Genomic DNA, 18,084 nt, shown 5'->3' with positions numbered 1-18,084 from the left:
TAAAACAAACAAGTGAACATACAAGAATTCAGGAACCGTGCCATACCCTTCATGACACAGATGACCAGTAGAGGAGACTAAGAGAGGGGGTCAGCCCAAGGGCCAAATCCAGTCTGCTTTGGACCGTCCAAACAAGCTATGAATGGTTTTTATATTTTTAAATGGCTGGGGGAAAAAAGTGAAAAGAATGGTATTTCATGTCATTCTAATTATATGAAACTCAAATTTCAGTGCCTGTCATCAAAGTTTCAGTGACAGGGACACGGTGGCTGGCGTGCATACCGTCTCTGGGTGTTCTCACACAAAATCGGCAGGGTTGAGCAGACACGACAGATTCCGTGTGGCCCATTGACTATCTGGCCCTTCCCAGAAAACGTGCTGACCCCCGGAGTAGAAAGATATTAAGGAAAGACTCCGTTCTGAGATCAAATGTATAATTTGGAGCTGTAATAGAAGAATACGGAAGAGTTATTGAGTGCTTCCTGTGGGTCAGGGTCTGTGTTAAGTGCTTATCACAAATAATTGGACTGAGTTGACAAGATACCTATGTGTCATGGCCATAGTTTTAATCTGGATATTACTGATGAGAAAATGGAGGTTTAGAGGGTCATGGTTCTCAGCCCATGCCACACATTACGATCACCCAGGGAGCGTTTTTTTTTTTTTTAAAGTGGTCAAGGTGTTTTATTTTTTATTTATTTCTATTTTTATTTTATTTATTCATTTTAGAGAAGAGAGAGAGAGAGAGAAGAGAGACAGGGGGGAGGAGCTGGAAGCATCAACTCCCATATGTGCCTTGACCAGGCAAGCCCAGGGTTTTGAACCGGCAACCTCAGCATTTCCAAGTCGACGCTTTATCCACTGAACCACCACAGGTCAGGCCCACCCAGGGAGCTTTTAAAACGTACTGATGCTCAGGCTTCCCTCAGACCTAGGAGCCCCCAGAAAGCTGGCTGAGCCAGATTCTGACTCCATCTGTCTGAATGCAGAGCGCACGCCCGGCTAGTCCTCCCAAATGGCGAGACTGATAGGCTGTGGTCATTCTCTGGATGGTAACCTGCCTCCTCCTTTTCGAGCTGAGACTTAGCAGTGCTCTTTCTGCTAATCGTAGTTTCCACCACCTACTGAGTGTCTACTACGAGCTTTTCTTTATCTTCATTACTAGTTTTTCTTCCAATCCTTTCGCATCCATCACCCTCTACAACCGGAGTCATGTCCCCATTTCTCTTTGCAGTTGAGGCTGTGTCAGGTAAGGTCACGATGGCGTGCCTCATGGCTGGCCCCGAGACGGAGGACAGGGACAAGAGAAGGCAGGTGTGGGCCTCCCAGGAGCTGCTAACGAAGGCCCTCCTTCCTGATTTGGATGCTGGCTCCACAAGTTGTTTGGTTTCTGAAAATTCACTGAGCTGCACTGAACACGTTAAGTAAACTTTACTATTATTACCCTACAATAAAAAGTTAAAAATGCTGTGCCCAAGGTTACTCAGAAAAAAAAAAAAAGGATGAAGCTAAGATCTGAACCCTTGTCTACATCACTGTTTCTTAAGGTGCGAGAGACCTTTCTGATGGGTTACAAGGAGCTAGAGCCCTGAAATGCACAATGAGAAAGTCGTCTCCACTTTGCTCTGTCAGATTACATCAAGGAGGGTGTTTAGTACTAGCATGTCCTTAGCATGGCTGACACACTAGCAAAGCTTCCTTTGTAACAAGGGGAGAGAAGACCTCAGGCAAGCAATGTATCTAGTTCAACTTTAATACTCAGTTCTATTTTCGTTACATTTCATTTTCCACGGTTTACCTTCTGAGGCCGACTTGGCCTACCCAGTGTCCATTCTGCCTTAGAAATGGAACCCTGATTTTTATACCCAACTAAATAGATCTTTCCCCCCAGTCTGCTTTGCTGTCAGACAGGGTGACAGGCTAAGCTCAGCCAATGAGAAGCAAGTAGAAATTGCTGGGTGGGACTTTCAGGAATGCTCCATGTTAAAAGGCACATAGGCACACTCTTTTGTCCGTCCTCTTTCCTGCTACCTGCCTGATGGCTAGTGACACAGCAGCCATTTTGGGCCACTGGGCAGTCTGGATGATGGAGGTCACACAGTAAGGACAGGAGAGCAGATGAGAGAGAAGGTACCTGGGTTCCCAGTAACATCTTGAGGCTCTCATTCTTCCTTTTAAGTAACAAAAAATAAATAAAAATAGCCTGACCAGGCAGGCGGTGGCGCAGTGGATAGAGCATCGGACTGGGATGTGGAGGACCCAGGTTCGAGACCCTGAGGTCACCAGCTTGAGTGCGGGCTCATCTGGTTTGAGCTAAAGCTCACCAGCTTGGACCCAAGGTCGCTGGCTCCAGCAAGGGGTTATTCAGTATGTTGAAGGCCCATGGTCAAGACACATATGAGAAAGCAATCAATGAACAACTAAGGTGTTGCAATGAAAAACTAATGATTAATGCTTCTCCTCTCTGTTCCTGTCTGTCTGTGTCTGTCTGTCCCTCTCTCTGACTGTCTCTGTAAAAAAAAAAAAAAAAAAGTCTTTAAAAAATAAATAAAAATAAACTAAACTATCTATTTAAGCCTCTTATTTCTGCTCTCTGTTCCTGGCAGTCAAATGCAATTCCTTACTGAGGAACCTCCAAACTATGGAAAATTATACTTATTTTCCACTTATAATAATCTAAAGCATCTTTAAATTTTCTAATCCAGAATCGATGTAGGTGCACTGAGATGAACTAATATTAGATGTGAACTAACAGAAGCGAGTCACAGAACACAGAATGACAAACTGGGAAGGGATCTGGGGCACCCCTGTGCCAGGCTCTGGGCGGCCCTGTCGCCTGCGAGGAGCCCATCAGGAAACAGGTCCTCAAGGTTTCCTACAGGGACACTTCCCCAGGTTGCGCCGGCATTCGGGGACCTGTTCCCCGGGCCCACGGTCCAAGGCAGATCAGTTCCCGAGGCCCGAGGGAGCCCTCACTCACCAGCCGTCTCCCAGGGTCTGGGTGCTGCTCCTTCCCTCCTGCCTCTTCTCCAGCTCCACCGCTGTCTGTTCCAACAGGGCAGACACGGCGTCCTGCGGAGACAAAGGCTGATGGGTCCGTTTGTTCGTTGGCACACCATGGAGGCCGCTCCTCCTGGCAAGAATCAGAGCTTCTTGGGAGTGTGACCCGCCCAATGAACTGAGGGTAGAACTGGAGACCAGAGCGGGTAAGCACCTTGCCGCACGGTCACTTACACGTGGGAAGTACGGTACTAGATCTCCTAACTAGCGGTTCTCCTGAGAATAACCCCGGTATGCGTGGACAGTTTTGGAAGACAGCCACGCTCAGCAGCTGAGTGAGAGAGGGTTACAGGTCTCTGGTTGTAAGGAGATCACAGTGTAGCCAAGGAGACCATCACATGAACCATCAATAACAAAACAAAGTGATAGAGACTACACCAGAAGTACTGAAGCTTGGAAACAGAGAAGCAAGAGCAAAGTCAGTTTAGGGGGTTGCATTCAGGGAAGGCTTCCTGGAGGAAGAGTGTCTATACTGAATGGGGTCTACAGTGAAAAAGCCGGTCAAGTTGAGGAAATTATGTAACTTCTCTGAGACTGAGTTTCCTATAATACATACCACAAAGGGTTGTTACGAAGATTAAACACACAAGGTATGCTGAAGAGTATCTAGCACATAATTGGCACTCAGCGAATGGCGGCTAATAGCAAAGCAAAACTGACCTGTCCTGAACACATAGTTAATTTGCAAACACCCCTGGTAGTGTAAAACTAGATTTTCTTTTGGGGCAGGAAAGAGGGGGAAGAACTAAAGTCAATTGAAGGCCTGGTATATGCCAGGCACGGATAAATGGCTTACATGTTGCACCTAAATGAATCCTTATAACCATCCTGGGAGGGAGAGATGATGTGATCATTCCCTTGAGAAACGGGAATGAGAAAGCCAATGTGCCTAAGGTTGACGCGACTTACCCAAGAACACTGACCTAGAAAGCAGAGGGGTCTTTTGTAAAGACCTTTGCCAGCTCCTTGTCACGGTTTTGGAGTGAAGGACTCAGACCTGGGCTTGAGACCTAGCTTTTTTTCTGAGATGTAGCTTATTAGAGATGTATGTCCTTAGGTAACCTTTCCAAGCCTTGGGAAACTATTGATACATATAATAAACGGGACCGTGCCCGACCTAACAGGAAGCACAGAAAACGATGAGGATGATGATGAAAAAGAAGAAAAAGGAGGGGGAGGAAGAGGAGGAGGAGGAGGAGGAAACATTTAATCCTTACCCTATCCTTACCTGTGTGACCTAGCCCCTCCCCTCCGCTGAGTTCTGGGCAGTGACTGTCCAAAGTAACTGAGTACTGACAGCGGGACGAAGCACAGCAGAGGGTGACAGGCCACACTGAATCCCTCTCACTCCGTCAGCGACCCCATTAGGACCCCATACGCCGAGTCACTCTATGATCCAGTGCAGCCTCACCGCTCAGCAGAGCCCTGGCCGGTCTACTTGGCCAGCAGATGTGGGCTTTCCAAGCGTAGGAGACAGTTTCAGGGTATTTAATAGGTTCAAGTGTACTACACTAAAATGAAAATACGTTTTAACTAAAGCATAGGCAAAGGTGAGATTTCTAAGCAAAAAGAAATGATGAAACAGATACCCTCTGTCAAACCCTTACTTCTTCAAAGCTTCACGGCAACCCTTTTAGACTCAGGCTGGACATGGACGGAGGCTGAGAGGTGAACTGATCAAACCCGTCACCCAGCCAAGAAGCACCCAGCCTCCCGACGGTCGTCTGCCTCTGACGGAAAGCCTCCACGACGGACCACGAGGCACACAGCGGGGTCTCAATTAAGGGCTAGCTCTCTACCTGCCGCAGATTTGTCTTTCTTTCCCCACGTCATTTTTAAAAAGTCGTGAATGGGCCCTGGCCGGTTGGTTCAGTGGTAGAGCGTCGGCCTGGCGTGCAGAAGTCCCGGGTTCGATTCCCGGCCGGGGCACACAGGAGAAGCGCCCATCTGCTTCTCCACCCCTCCCCCACCTTCCTCTCTGTCTCTCTCTTCCCCTCCCGCAGCCGAGGCTCCATTGGAGCAAAAGATGGCCCGGGCGCTGGGGATGGCTCCTTGGCCTCTGCCCCAGGCGCTAGAGTGGCTCTGGTCACAGCAGAGCGACGCCCCCTGGTGGGCAGAGCGTCGCCCCCTGGTGGGCGTGCCGGGTGGATCCCGGTCGGGCGCATGCGGGAGTCTGTCTGACTGTCTCTCCCCGTTTCCAGCTTCAGAAAAAAAAAAAAAAGTCGTGAATGAAGGTTTTCATCGGGCAAGTTGTCGCAAGTCAAGCAAGTACAGAAGGAGAGAGAGTCAACTGGGAAGAAGGAAGTTGCAGATGGCGGCGCCGACCCCAGTGTTCTTCCCCCTGTCTGCCCCTCCTCTCCGCCTCCAGCTCCTCCTCCGCCTCCAACTCCGGGAGAGGCTGGGCTTTCTACCGTCCAGGTGCCGCGCGCATAGGAGGAGGCCCCGCTCACCGTGCTTTCCGGCCCCGGCGTGGGGGCCCGGGCGCCCCCTGGCTTGGGTTCCCTGCTCTGTTTCTTCAAGTATTTGTAGCTCAGGAGGTTGTACCAGCGAGTTGACCTCTCCCCGGACCGGCAGACCTCAGCCAGGCTGATTTGGGCGCCTCCCTGTGGAGGGCGGGAAAACAGAGGGTTATGATCAGGATGACAAGGACACCCGAGGAATCTGGCTCCTGGGGGAAAGTACGGAAAACACCACTCCAGGGCAGATGGCAGCTTCCGGGAAGGAAGAGAGGGCTGGGTGTTAATCACGTCCAACAATCACGCATTCACCAGTTTTTCATTCACTGGTTTACTCATTTGCCAAACATTCATTAAATGTTTATCTTTAGGTACGGATATGGAGAGACCCCCAGACCCCTAGGTGGGATTATTAAGGGAAACAACAGGGCAGTGCAAAACAGTATAATATGCTACGTTTTGTACAAGACATGGAGATATCAGAATACATACATACATATATACATATATATGTATTTCACACCATATTTGAGGTACAAGAAAGAGTGAACATGATCACATGATCATATGTAGCAAGAAATAATGAATAAACTAATCAAAGTGGTTATCTATATAGATAGTTGCCGAGATTGGGATGGAAGGGGTTGAGAAAGCAGGATTTCTCTGTAGTAAACCTTCCTAAACAATTTTTCTTTGAATCGTGAAATGGATCCCTTAAGAATAAAGCAAACTACAACAAAGTAACCTACCTGAATATAGCCTCACAGAGAGAGGGTTTTATTTCAAGTAGCTTCATATTTTTACTAGCCATCCTTTGTAGAAAGAACAACAAAATAATTTTAATCATTTCTCAGTAGTCCTATTGTTTCAACGTGCCTTCTTTGAAAGCATGTTGGGGTGCCCTCTTCCAAAGGTTTGGGGTGCGTCTCATTCACTTTCCCCCAACACACCTGGGTCTGTGCCCATGGGTGGCAGAAATACCCAAGCCAGTTTGCAAAGTGGGCAGGCAGCCAAGCCATTGCCCCGGATGGCACCTGGGACAAGGAGGGGGCTCCTCAACCCAGCTGGGACCCTTTCTCCCAGAGTTTCCTTCTAGGCGCCTGCGCCAGAGCACGGTATGGACTCTCTTAAGCACTGTGGCTGAAGGTGTCTTCTGGGGAAACAGTTGTGAGTAGGTGAAACACACACACACACACACACACACACACACACACACACACACCCCCAACACCTCCCTTGTTCAGTGTAAGGACCAAGAGAAGATCAGAAAATAAGCAGGGCACTAATGGAACAGGGAACTTAAGGGTTACAGGCAGGTCCTGCTCCTGTTCTATTAGGAATAACATGCCCAAGGTTGTTCAAGAAGCAGAGACAGATAGGGACTCTGGGAAGCTGAGAGAGAAGAAAAAAAAAAAGAAAAAGAGACAAATGTTTGCATTCTATTGGTTAAAAGACCCTTATCAGAAGTTTAGGTTTGGAATTCGCCAATGAGCTAGACCCCAGCCCCTGTTGCTATGCTATGTGCAGCCCCCTTAGCAAATTGGTTACCGCCACATCTGCTTCTGTATTAGGCTTGCTTGCTTAGCTTATAAAAAGATTTAGCTGTGAGCGCTAGGTGTGATTCCCATCTGCAGCTCCTTGTGGGCACAGTGTCTCTGGACACCTCGGGAATTTGCCCCTGTGCAGGTAAAACTGGCCAATAAAGTTACATCTATACTCCTGAAAGTCTCCGACGTTTGTTCTTGTACCCGGTGGATACTACATTCAGCACCAGCTTCCTCCTCTGGAAAACAGGGAAGGAACCCTACCTGCAGGGCTGTGGGAGGGGGGACCAGAGCCAATTCAAGTGTGATATGCCTGGCACATTTTAGGCAGTTAGAAAAAAGGTAAATAGACACTCATCTGTGTATATTACTCATTTATTTCTTTAATAAATAATCTCTGAGCTCCGTGTGGACTCTGGAGCCACAGAAATGTACGTGTAAGACACGATTCTGCCCCCAAGGAGCTCACGGTGTCCTGGGGACACATCAGATATTACGATTCAGAACATGCCAGGCCACGTTTGAGGGGCAAGGATGAATGAATATAATCACAGCTCTGAGGTGCAACAAGCCATCAGATTGTTATTAATTCCAACGAGATTTATCTACTTTGGTCTGGTTCATAGATATGAATATGGTCTATTTCAGTGAAAGGGATGCACTTTGAAGGCATTTACACATTCATTCATTCATTTATTGTATATGTATACAGCTGTCGAGTAGCCTCTATGTGCCAGGTGCCAGCTCTGGGTGCTGGAGATACAGCAGGATTTAAGGCACAAAAAAATACCTGCCCCCATGAGCTTACCTTCCAGCTTGGGGGAATCAGAGAAACATATCAGTAAGTAAATTCCATGTGGAGTTACATTGGATCCAAATACACTTAAGAGTCCTCAGTTTCATCAGGTATACTATTATTTCATGCCCCACCAAGAAGGAAAAATAATTGCCAATCAAACTAGGCACTGCCATCTATTTATAAATTGCAACTTGAATCCAGAGATGGTAAAATGTGAAAATAATGTCTACCCTAGAATGTGTGATGTAGAGAAATATCAGGTGACGACAAGCTGCAGAGAAAAATAATACAGAGGAGGTGGGTGGGAGGGGTAAGAGAGAGGAAGGAGAAGGCAGTGGTCAGCAGGGTGGAATAAAGAGCTCACTGAGGTGGGGGACCCTTGGGTCAAGCCCAAAACGAGGTAAGGGAGTGAGCCTTGTCCACCCACATTTGGGAGAAGAGAATTCCAGGCAGAGGGGACAGCAAGTGCAAAGGCCCGGAACTGGGAGCTAGCAGGTGTATTCAAGGGGCACAGGGACACTGGAGAAAGTCTTGGGAATGAAATCCGAATTAAGAAGGAGCACCCCCCCGAAGGCCTGGGAGCCAGGCAGAGGGCCCAGGTGCTGGCTCTAGGTGCATACAGAAGCCATGGGAAGGTTGAGCAGAACAGTGACATGCATGTGGGACAGCGAGGAAAGGAGGCCAGGACAGAGGCGGGGAGACCCCGTGGGAGACAGCTGCAAAAATCCAGGTGAGTGAGGACAGTACGTAGGGGCCAGGGGAGAGGTGAGTGTCGTCTAGGGGTCTTCTGAAGGTGAAGCTACCAGGAGTTTCTGAGGGACGGGATGTGGCGGGCAGCAGGAAGAGAGGGGTCAGGGTGACTGTGGTGTCTGGCCCGGCGATGGAAGTATGAGGCTGCCGTCAGCTGAGACAGTGAAGACGCAGGAGGAAAGAACACAGCCGTGCTTGTGGACAAGTTCATCTGAGATGCCTGCTGGACACACAAGAGATGTGGAGCAGGCAGTGGACGCATCAGTTAGAGGTGCCAAGAGGCCCAGGCTGGACCTGTACATTTGGGATGGTGCTTCAAGCCGGGAGACACCACTAATGGAGCAAACGGAAATAGCAAAGGGCAGAGGACCAAGGCCTGAGCCCTAGGGCCCTCCAACACAGGGGTCAGGGGGTGAGGAAGAGGCAGCCAAGGAGACACAGAGAGAAGCCAGTGATGTGGGAAGAACACTAGGCCAGCAAAGTGTCACGGCAAAGGGTGTCGAGGAAAGTGGAATGAAGCAAACAAGCCAGATGCAATCACCAGGCCACTGAGGATGAGGATGGGGGGCTGGCCATTGGATTTAGCAACAAACATATCGCTGAAGACCCTGATGAGCACATTTCGGGTGGAAAGATGAGGGCAAAAGCCCACGTGAGCCTGACCAGGCGGTGGCGCAGTGGATAGAGCGTTGGACTGGGATGCAGAGGACCCAGGTTCAAGACCCCGAGGTCGCAAGCTTGAGCGCGGGCTCATCTGGTTTGAGCAAAAATCCCACCAGCTTGAACCCAAGGTCGCTGGCTCCAGCAAGGGGTTACTCAGTCTGCTGAAGGCCCGCGGTGAAGGCACATATGAGAAAGCAATCAATGAACAACTAAGGTGTTGCAAAGCGCAATGGAAACCTAATGATTGATGCTTCTCGTCTCTCTCCGTTCCTGTCTGTCTATCCCTCTCTCTGACTCACTCTCTGTCTCTGTAAAAAATAAATAAATTAAAAAATATAAAAAGCCCACGTGGGTTGGGTTACAAAGCACATGAACAGCTTCACAGTTTGCTAGGAAGAAAAGGAAAGAAATAATGTCATAGCTGCAGGTGGACATGGGGTAAAAAATACAAAGGGTGTGTGTGTGTTCTTTTTTAAGGATAGGGGAAATAACAGCGTGTGTGTCGGTAATTGACAGGGCCAGATCCTGGGGGGGGGAGGGGCAAACAGCAGACAGGGAAGAGCAGAGGAACAGGTGGCCAGGATGTCCTTGAGGGATGGGAGCGCGGAGGGCCCATCCTCGGAACGAGGAGGAACGGCAGGACCTAGGAGAGCAGCTAACCGTGGGCGGGAGCTGTGCGGACTCTCCTCTGGTTCGTTCTATTCTCCCTCTGAGAGACGCGAGGGCCTCAGCAGAGGGGGGGGGGGGGGGAGCCACTGGAGGCTGGAGGGAGAGGCGAGGATAAGAATTCACCACTGGGCCTGACCAGGCAGTGGCGCAGTGGATAGAGCATCTGCCTGGGACTCAGAGGACCCAGGTTTGAAACCCCGAGGTTGCCAGTTTGAGCATGGGATCACAGACGTGACCCCATGTTCACTGGCTTGAGTCCAAGGTCACTGGCTTGGCTGGAACCTCCGGTCAAGGCACATATGGGAAAGCAATCAATGAACAACTAAGGTGCCGCAAGAATTGATGCTTCTCATCTCTCTCTCTTCCTGTTTGTCCCTGTCTATCCCTTCCCCACCCTCTCTTGTTAAAAAAGATAGAGAGAGAGAGAGAGAAAGAAGAATTCACCATTGGGCCAAGCAGGAGAGTAAACAGTCTATGTGAACACGGAACGGTGCCAGGCAGCATTAGGCCTTATGGGAGCTTGGTGACCATGATTTTAAAATGACACCATACGGTGCAGCTGTGGTGTTTCTCCAGCAGCACAAGTGGTGAGGCGGTGGAGTCCACTGCTACAGGGCTGGGGTTTTGCCAAGTGGAGATGGCAAGGTGGGAAGGGGCTAGGGAGCCATTGTGCTGGCTAACCCCCAGACCTGAGCAGGGCCTGGGAAGCGGCTGCCTCAGCAGAACCTACGCTGAGAGCACTGAGCTTCATTTTTGCAGGTGGGTAACCACGGCCCAGCAGCAAAACCCGTGACCCGCTATGCCACGCTAAAGCATCTGCTAGAACCATTGCCTGAAATGTTGGGGCAGGCAGGCTGTGTGTCCCACCATAATCTAGGTCTGGGGACCCGGGAGGCACTTACAGTAAGCCTGTGAGAGGCGGGGTCACGACGGCTAAGCCTGAGGGTCGTGGAATCCGTGCTCACACACAGGTTTCTCTTCCTACTGGCTAGGTGACCGGGACAGATTCCTTAGCCTTTAGGGGCTGCGATTCCTATCTGTCAAAGGGCAGTAATCCCAATGCTCCTCCCCGGCTGTTGTGAGGATTAAATGGATACCACACGCAAAGTTCTCAGCCCAGCGGCTGGACACACAGCCTCACTCAGGACCACACGCCTGCTGCCGGGCTGGTGAAGCGGCTGGAAACCGCGCAGGGATTCCGCGGACGCATCAGAGAGGGAACATCTGCATGGAAGCGGACCACCCCCTCTCTTCTGCCTCACTTCCTCGCCTCCCTCAGCCACCAAAACATGACAGCCTGACGCTCCAAGTCCCCACGGGATACTGGAGAAGTAGGTCTCCCATTGGCCAGGGACGGAGACAAGCCCGCGATGGGATGGGCGCTTGGCTGCTGCCATGGCAACCAGCAATAGCCCGACTTCAATGAGGGAGGAGGAGTAAAAGGCATCCAAGGAGCAGAAGAAAATAGGATGGAGTCTCTTCTGGTTTAGCAGTAGCCAGGGCTGACAGAGGAAACTCCTCCCTGGGGAAGCCCAGGTTTGGAAAGGCGTCCTGCTCTGTCATTCGGTGTCCTCCATGCTTGCCACGCCCTTCAGTCACCATCCCCACCTGCGGGCTCCAGAGGCCAAACTGCCTGGGTTCTAACGTGGCGCCTGCCACCTCCTGACTGTGTGACCTTGCAGTTCTTTCTCCTCTTTGTGCCTCTGGTATAAGAGACCCTATTTTATAAGACTGAGTGAGGATCAATAGAGAGAACACATGTAAGGACCTCAACTCAAGGCCAGCCACATAAATTGTCCCCAATCGATGCTGGCTATTGTCTAACTGTCAGTAACAACAACAAATGCGGTGACGCAGCCGGCGGAGAAGGGGTAGGAACTGGTACCCAGGACTCCTCACCGCTTTTCATCCTTGCTCTGGAGACCAGCAGCATCAGCACCACTTGGGAGCTTCCTAGAAATGCAGAATCTCGCGCCCCACCCCAGACCCGCTGAACCACAACCTGCACTCTCACCGGAGCCCCAGGTCACTAACGCCTGTGCGTGTTTTGAAAGTTTGGAAAGCGCCGCTTTAGCGCCTCATCTAATCCCCAGAGAACCACCTGTCAGATAAGGAAACAGACTGAGGACTGAACTGACTTCGGGAACAGGGCAGGGAAGCACAGGGCTGGTGACTCAGGGCCAACACTCCCAGTACGCGGGCCCACAATTCCACGGCAGACAAGGGTTTGACAGCACAAGCCCAGCGGGGTCAGGGGTGGAGAGTACGAAGGCTCTCCATATGGGCAGAGGCCCGTGGGTCACCGCAGGGGGAAGGAGACCAGCCGGCCAGGAGCAGGGCTGCCCCCTGACACTTCCCGACTCCCTTCGGGTTTAGAGAGGTGCACACATCCCACTCTCCTTGGCCTGTGCCCGTGTTCTCCTGTGCTACCTATCACCTCCGACGCGGTCCTCCTCACAGAGCATCATCTGTCCTTATTGGTTGACGTCTTGGCCATCAAAGTTGGCTCTGTGTCTATCTGGTTCCCCACCGTGTCCCCAGCACCCAACAGGTTCCCAGGAAAGGTGACAGTGGGTGGGGCTGCCTTCTAGGTATAAGTCCATGACCCGGCTCCACTGTGCCCACACCTTCTTGTCCAGATACATACTCTGAACTCTAAATGGCGTAGGGTTCACAAAGCCCTTCACCTCTGTTAACTCATTTGTGTGTCACAACAAGCCCCTGAGTTTGCTGCTGATTCCCACTTGACAGATCAGAAGGCTGAGCGACATCTACATGCACTTGGGTCTGCCTGTCTCTGAGGGAGTGGCATTCTTGGGACCCCAATGAACCCGGGGCTACTCCATCTCCAATCCTGATGCCTGAACACACAGGGAGAAGAAAGAAGAAGTTGGAGGAGCTCTGCCCCAGGGACGGGGCTATCAGTGGCTCTATCCAATGAGGACCTACTGTGTGCCGGGCACTGAGTAGGTGCTTTACATGAACTGTCTCGCTTAATCCTCACAATGACTCTTCTAGTGGGCATGAAGGAGGCAGTATCATCTGCATTTTATGGATGAGAAAACAGGATCAGAGAGGTTAAGTGACGTGCCCGAGGTCACCCAGCTACATAGCAAGAGGTAAAGCTGGGACTTGAGCCCCTGAATACTGGTTCTCCTATATAATGCTGCACAGTGAAGCCACAGCAGGGGCTGGTTATCTTCTGGGTTCCGGCATTCTAAAAAACAGTTTTAGGTCTGTTATTCTTCCTCCTGGGAAACGAACTCCCCGCAGCTTCCATAAGTCTGAGAATGCCGTCTGCTCGTGGAAGAGCCTCTGCCTAGAAGCCCGGATGAGCCTGCAACCTTTTCACTAAGACTTCTCCCTGACGCACAAGGTGGATCAATTCCCAGAAGGGCAGAAGGCGGAGGAGACAGACAGACAGACACGGTCCTCACCAGGCAATCCTCCAGATGGCTCTGGTCAGTGGTACAGACGTCGACTCTTAAGGTCTTCTGGTGAAGGGCTAGATAGGACATGGACACCCAGAACACCTCATTGAACACGAGGACGTCCGCGGCATCCAGGGGCCGCGTCCGGAACAGGCAGGTGGTGCTTTCGGAGCAGGGAAGGACAGCCACACGGATGTTCCTGGAGGGAGACAGAAACGCAGCGGAGCCCGGGTCAGCTCAGGTCTGGGGCTGACGTGTCGGGCTAACCCGACGCTGCAGGTGCCGGAGAAAACAACAGTGGCCGGGTTCGTCATTTCTCAAGTGGTCACACAGGTACGTGTGAAGGATACAGAAGGGCCCCTAAGGATAACACACTGGTCTTCCTTCTCCCGAATCCCCCAAATCCTTAGCACCCTGAAGCAGGTGGGGTCTGAGGCCAGCAGAGTGCAGAGGGATCGGCGAGGCTGCTTGTTAACACTGGGGGACCTTCATACCATCGCTGGTAAGGAGGCAAAGTGTGACGACCCCTGCAGAGGGGAATGTGACGATCCGCACAAAACCAGATGCATTTACCCTTTGACCCTGAGAGCTTGCTGTTGCACTTGCTCCAATACCCCGGCTGGAGCACCAGTGAGCTGTGCAGAAGGGTATTCGTCCTGGGGGTGCGTGGACGAGCATGAGACAGAAAACACCCCAGTGTCCTAGCTTGTCTTCCTTCTAGCTGGCCTTCCCCCTGCCTCCCTCCTTCCTGCGTCGCACCCCCGGGTGCTGGCTGGGCGCCGACACAGAAATATAAGTTCCTGTTGCTGTTGTCAAGGCCTACGGTGGAGGCAGATGAGCTCAGTGAAACATCAACCCAGTCTGCAAGGAGAAGAGCCAACACGCAGACAGTGGAGGCATGTAGATGCGCCCTGTTATCACGTTCAAGGTAACCGCCATCACACCCTTCCGACAGAAGCACAGTGACCGGCGCTGACTCGAGACTGGCAGACCCGTCTCTCTTTGTGTGGAACACCTGAGCTTAGAGCAGATAAAAGGGACCGTGACCTTCTTCTTCACGAGGCTTCGAGTTCACGAGGGCAGGGATTTGCTCACCACCCCGTTCTTGGTGCTGGCACATGCTGGGCGCTCAGGACGTATCTGTGAAGGCATCACAGCTGTCCAGAGTGCTTTTCGTTCTAGCCGGCGTGTCTGCCATCATGCCTGTTTCTACAATAGCTATGCTGACACCTTACGTCCCAGTCACAGGCACGAAGTACTCACAGGGAGTTTACGGGGCCCATTATCCGAGCAGTTCAGAGCAGGAGAGCGACCCCAGGGATGGCTGCGGAGGGGGAGAGGCTGATACACACTCCGCCCTGTCGGCTAATACTCACACTTTCTGGTTTTGCTGCAGCAACAGAGCAGAGAGGTTACTCAGCTGGATGATTAATATTGCAAATTGCTTATTCTTCTCGTCATACCTGTAACGAACAGGGGCAGACGGAGTACCTATTAGTAACGCATTTATCTCTGTCGTAGTAATCACAGATGTGGCTGCCGGCTGCTCTGGAGATTGTGTGGTGAGCCAGGGAGCACAGACCCAGCATGTGCTGCCGTTTAGGAGTGTAGGAGCTAGCAGTCGGAGTTGTTTCAAGAGGAGCCAGAAGTTTGTGTGAAATGTTCTGGTATCTAAATGCTGGCAATTAGTTGCTATTAAAAAAAATACTGAGGGCCTGGCCACCGAGCTCAGTTGGTTAGAGCATCATCCTGATGCCCAGAGGTTGCCAGGTTCAATCCCCAGTCGGGGCACAGACAGGAACAGACCAATGTTTTGTTTTGTTTTTTTCTGTCTCTATCTCCCTTCCTCTCTCTCTAAAATCAATAAATTAAAAAAAGAAAAAGAAAAAAGAAAAGAATATTGAGGCAATCCCCCATCAAGAAGAAAGAAGAAATGCAAATTTGGGTTGCAGCCCCCAGGGGCTGACCTTGGTCCAGAGGGCTGGACCTTGGATGGGTCAGGAAGACAGAAACACACCGAGAGGCAGGAGGTCTGGGTCCAGGTCTGGCCCTGCCACTGGCCTGCTTAGTGAGTTGGGGGCAGGTAACAAAGTCTTCAAAACCTCATTTTTCTCTTTTGTAAAACGGGGAGCTGGGAGGCAGGGAAAGAGCCGCTCCCCCCCCCCACCTTTAATTAGGAGCTCACAACTAACTGGAGGAGGTCCTGTTGTTCTCCCCTCCTCCCCGGGCAGCCGGCAAGGTGAATGCTGGGGGACGCTGCTGCTGCCCACCACAGAGAGACCCTGCACAGACCCCACCCCTCTGTCCCCACCCTCCCTGTCACTTACTTCAAGGCAATCTGAACCCGGGTGGCTCCCACAGCTTCTGATTCGTCACTGTCGAAAGCGGGGACTTCGGAAGCACCGAGTCTGGAGGGCAGGACGGGAGAAGGACGGTCAGAGCTCCCGGCAGCAGCCTGGGCTCCGTCTGGGGAGGTGTGGTCGCTCCCCCAGGAGGAAGCTTGGGTGGGTCGGCTCAGGCTCCCTGCAGACCCGCCACCCCTGGCTGCTCCAGATCCCGTTCTCCAAGAGGCTCCCTTTTCTCTGGTACGCGCTCCCCTAGCCTGATGCCCCGGAATGGCACCCACCAGACGAGCTCTCCCAGACTGGAAGCCTCCCAGCTCCCAGCCCCAGGAGGAGCCGTGCTGCCTGCCTCTTTGGCAGAGCCCCCAACAGGGCTGCTGGGGGAAGGTGGGGTCACCGGGGCATGCCCTCCTGAAGGTCCTTCCCACACACCCTGGGGACCCAAAGTCTACAGATTCTGTGTTTCCAGAGATCCGGGACTCAGGGACTCACCTCTGCACGGAGGCCTCATACACACCACTGTCCCCGGCCACGGATTCATCCGACACAGCGGCCGAGACACAGGCCACTTTGAGGCCACATGCCTGGGCCGTATTCACAGCTGAAGGAAGAGGCGAGAAAAGGGGCGGAAGGTGGGGTTCAGAAACCAGGGTATTGTCTTTGCAACACACCCTGTAGATCCATCCACCCTCTGTCCTAAGACGGCCCTGACAAATTCCAGCCACCTTTGAACTCGGCAGCCAAGTCCTGCCTTGCTCAGAGGTGCAGAAAGGGTAGCCTCTGATTCTGTGTTTGACATCCCAGACTCTGGAGTCAAACTGCCTGGGTTCAGCCTGACCAGGCGGTGGCGCAGTGGATAGAGTGTCGGACTGGGATGCGGAAGACCCAGGTTCAAGACCCCGAAGTTGCCAGCTTGAGCGCGGGCTCATCTGGTTTGAGCAAAGCTCACCAGCTTGAGCTCAAGGTTGCTGGCTCAAGCCAAGGGGTCACTCGGTCTGCTGTAGCCCCCCCGCCCCCCCATCAAGGCACATATGAGAAATCAATCAATGAACAACTAAGGAATCGTAACGAAGAATTGATGTTTCTCATCTCTCTCCCTTCCTGCTTCCTGTCTGTCTGTCCCTATCTGTTCCTCTCTCTGACTCTCTCTGTCTCTGCCACAAAAAAACAAACAAACAAAAAACAACTGCCTGGGTTCAAATCTCGGCTCCACAGCTTACTGCTTCAAGATACTGGGACACGGATCATCTGTGAAATGGGAAGAACACTTACCTTGTCGGGCTGTCGGGGGGACTCAATAAACATTATAGGGACGTTAGTAGCAGAGCGATTGGTGTGGGAAAAGCGCTCTAACAAAACCCGTCACCACCATCCCGACTGCAATGTCATTCCCAGGCCTTCTAGACAGACCCCTACGCACCTGGGGCAAAATAACAGCCCCTGGACCCTCGGGAAGGGCAAGGGCTGGGCAGGGAGGACTGACGTGCGGTCCTCCCACTCGGCCTCACTCAGCTCACCAAGCTGCCCCGACCCAGTGCTCAGACCGGGCACTTGGCACACGCTGCACACTCCTTCCTGCCCCGAGTCACGGGTACTGACGCTGTGCCAGTCCCCCTGCCATGCTCAGAGCCACCAGGATGAATAGGGTAGTTCCTCCCTCTAGGCAGTGGAGAAGGCCACGTTCAGGTCCCTATACCTCCCAGCGGGCGCCACGGAGCACCCACTGTGTGCCAGGCACGGGGAGTGACTGAAGTACGGAGCACCCACTGTGTGCCAGGCCCGGGGAGTGACTGAAGTACGGAGCACCCACTGTGTGCCAGGCACGGGGAGTGACTGAAGTACGGAGCACCCACTGTGTGCCAGGCCCGGGGAGTGACTGAAGTACGGAGCACCCACTGTGTGCCAGGCACGGGGAGTGACTGAAGTACGGAGCACCCACTGTGTGCCAGGCCCGGGGAGTGACTGAAGTACGGAGCACCCACTGTGTGCCAGGCCCGGGGAGTGACTGAAGTACGGAGCACCCACTGTGTGCCAGGCCCAGGGAGTGACTGAAGTACGGAGCACCCACTGTGTGCCAGGCCCGGGGAGTGACTGAAGTACGGAGCACCCACTATGTGCCAGGCCCGGGGAGTGACTGAAGTACGGAGCACCCACTGTGTGCCAGGCACGGGGAGTGACTGAAGTACGGAGCACCCACTGTGTGCCAGGCCCGGGGAGTGACTGAAGTACGGAGCACCCACTGTGTGCCAGGCACGGGGAGTGACTGAAGTACGGAGCACCCACTGTGTGCCAGGCACGGGGAGTGACTGAAGTACGGAGCACCCACTGTGTGCCAGGCCCGGGGAGTGACTGAAGTACGGAGCACCCACT

At 52.4% G+C, this 18,084-nt stretch overlaps 1 protein-coding gene across 1 annotated transcript in view; it reads right to left on the bottom strand.

The window, feature by feature from the left end:
• The window catches only part of WWC1 (WW and C2 domain containing 1), a 130,958-nt gene that overhangs the window by 15,222 nt on the left and 97,652 nt on the right, over nt 1–18,084 (bottom strand). Inside the window, exons 12-17 of the mRNA XM_066388590.1 lie at nt 16,207–16,315; nt 15,700–15,780; nt 14,749–14,835; nt 13,379–13,571; nt 5,511–5,663; nt 2,981–3,072 (exon numbers count right to left, since the gene is read on the bottom strand). Of these exons, the coding sequence (XP_066244687.1) occupies nt 2,981–3,072; nt 5,511–5,663; nt 13,379–13,571; nt 14,749–14,835; nt 15,700–15,780; nt 16,207–16,315 (715 nt within the window). The remainder of the gene's footprint in view (nt 1–2,980; nt 3,073–5,510; nt 5,664–13,378; nt 13,572–14,748; nt 14,836–15,699; nt 15,781–16,206; nt 16,316–18,084) is intronic.

This window comes from Saccopteryx leptura, chromosome 6 (genome assembly GCF_036850995.1).
Source record: "Saccopteryx leptura isolate mSacLep1 chromosome 6, mSacLep1_pri_phased_curated, whole genome shotgun sequence".
NCBI lineage: Eukaryota > Metazoa > Chordata > Mammalia > Chiroptera > Emballonuridae > Saccopteryx > Saccopteryx leptura.
Note: the sequence above shows the minus strand (reverse complement) of the source record. Positions and strands in the feature narration are given on the sequence as shown.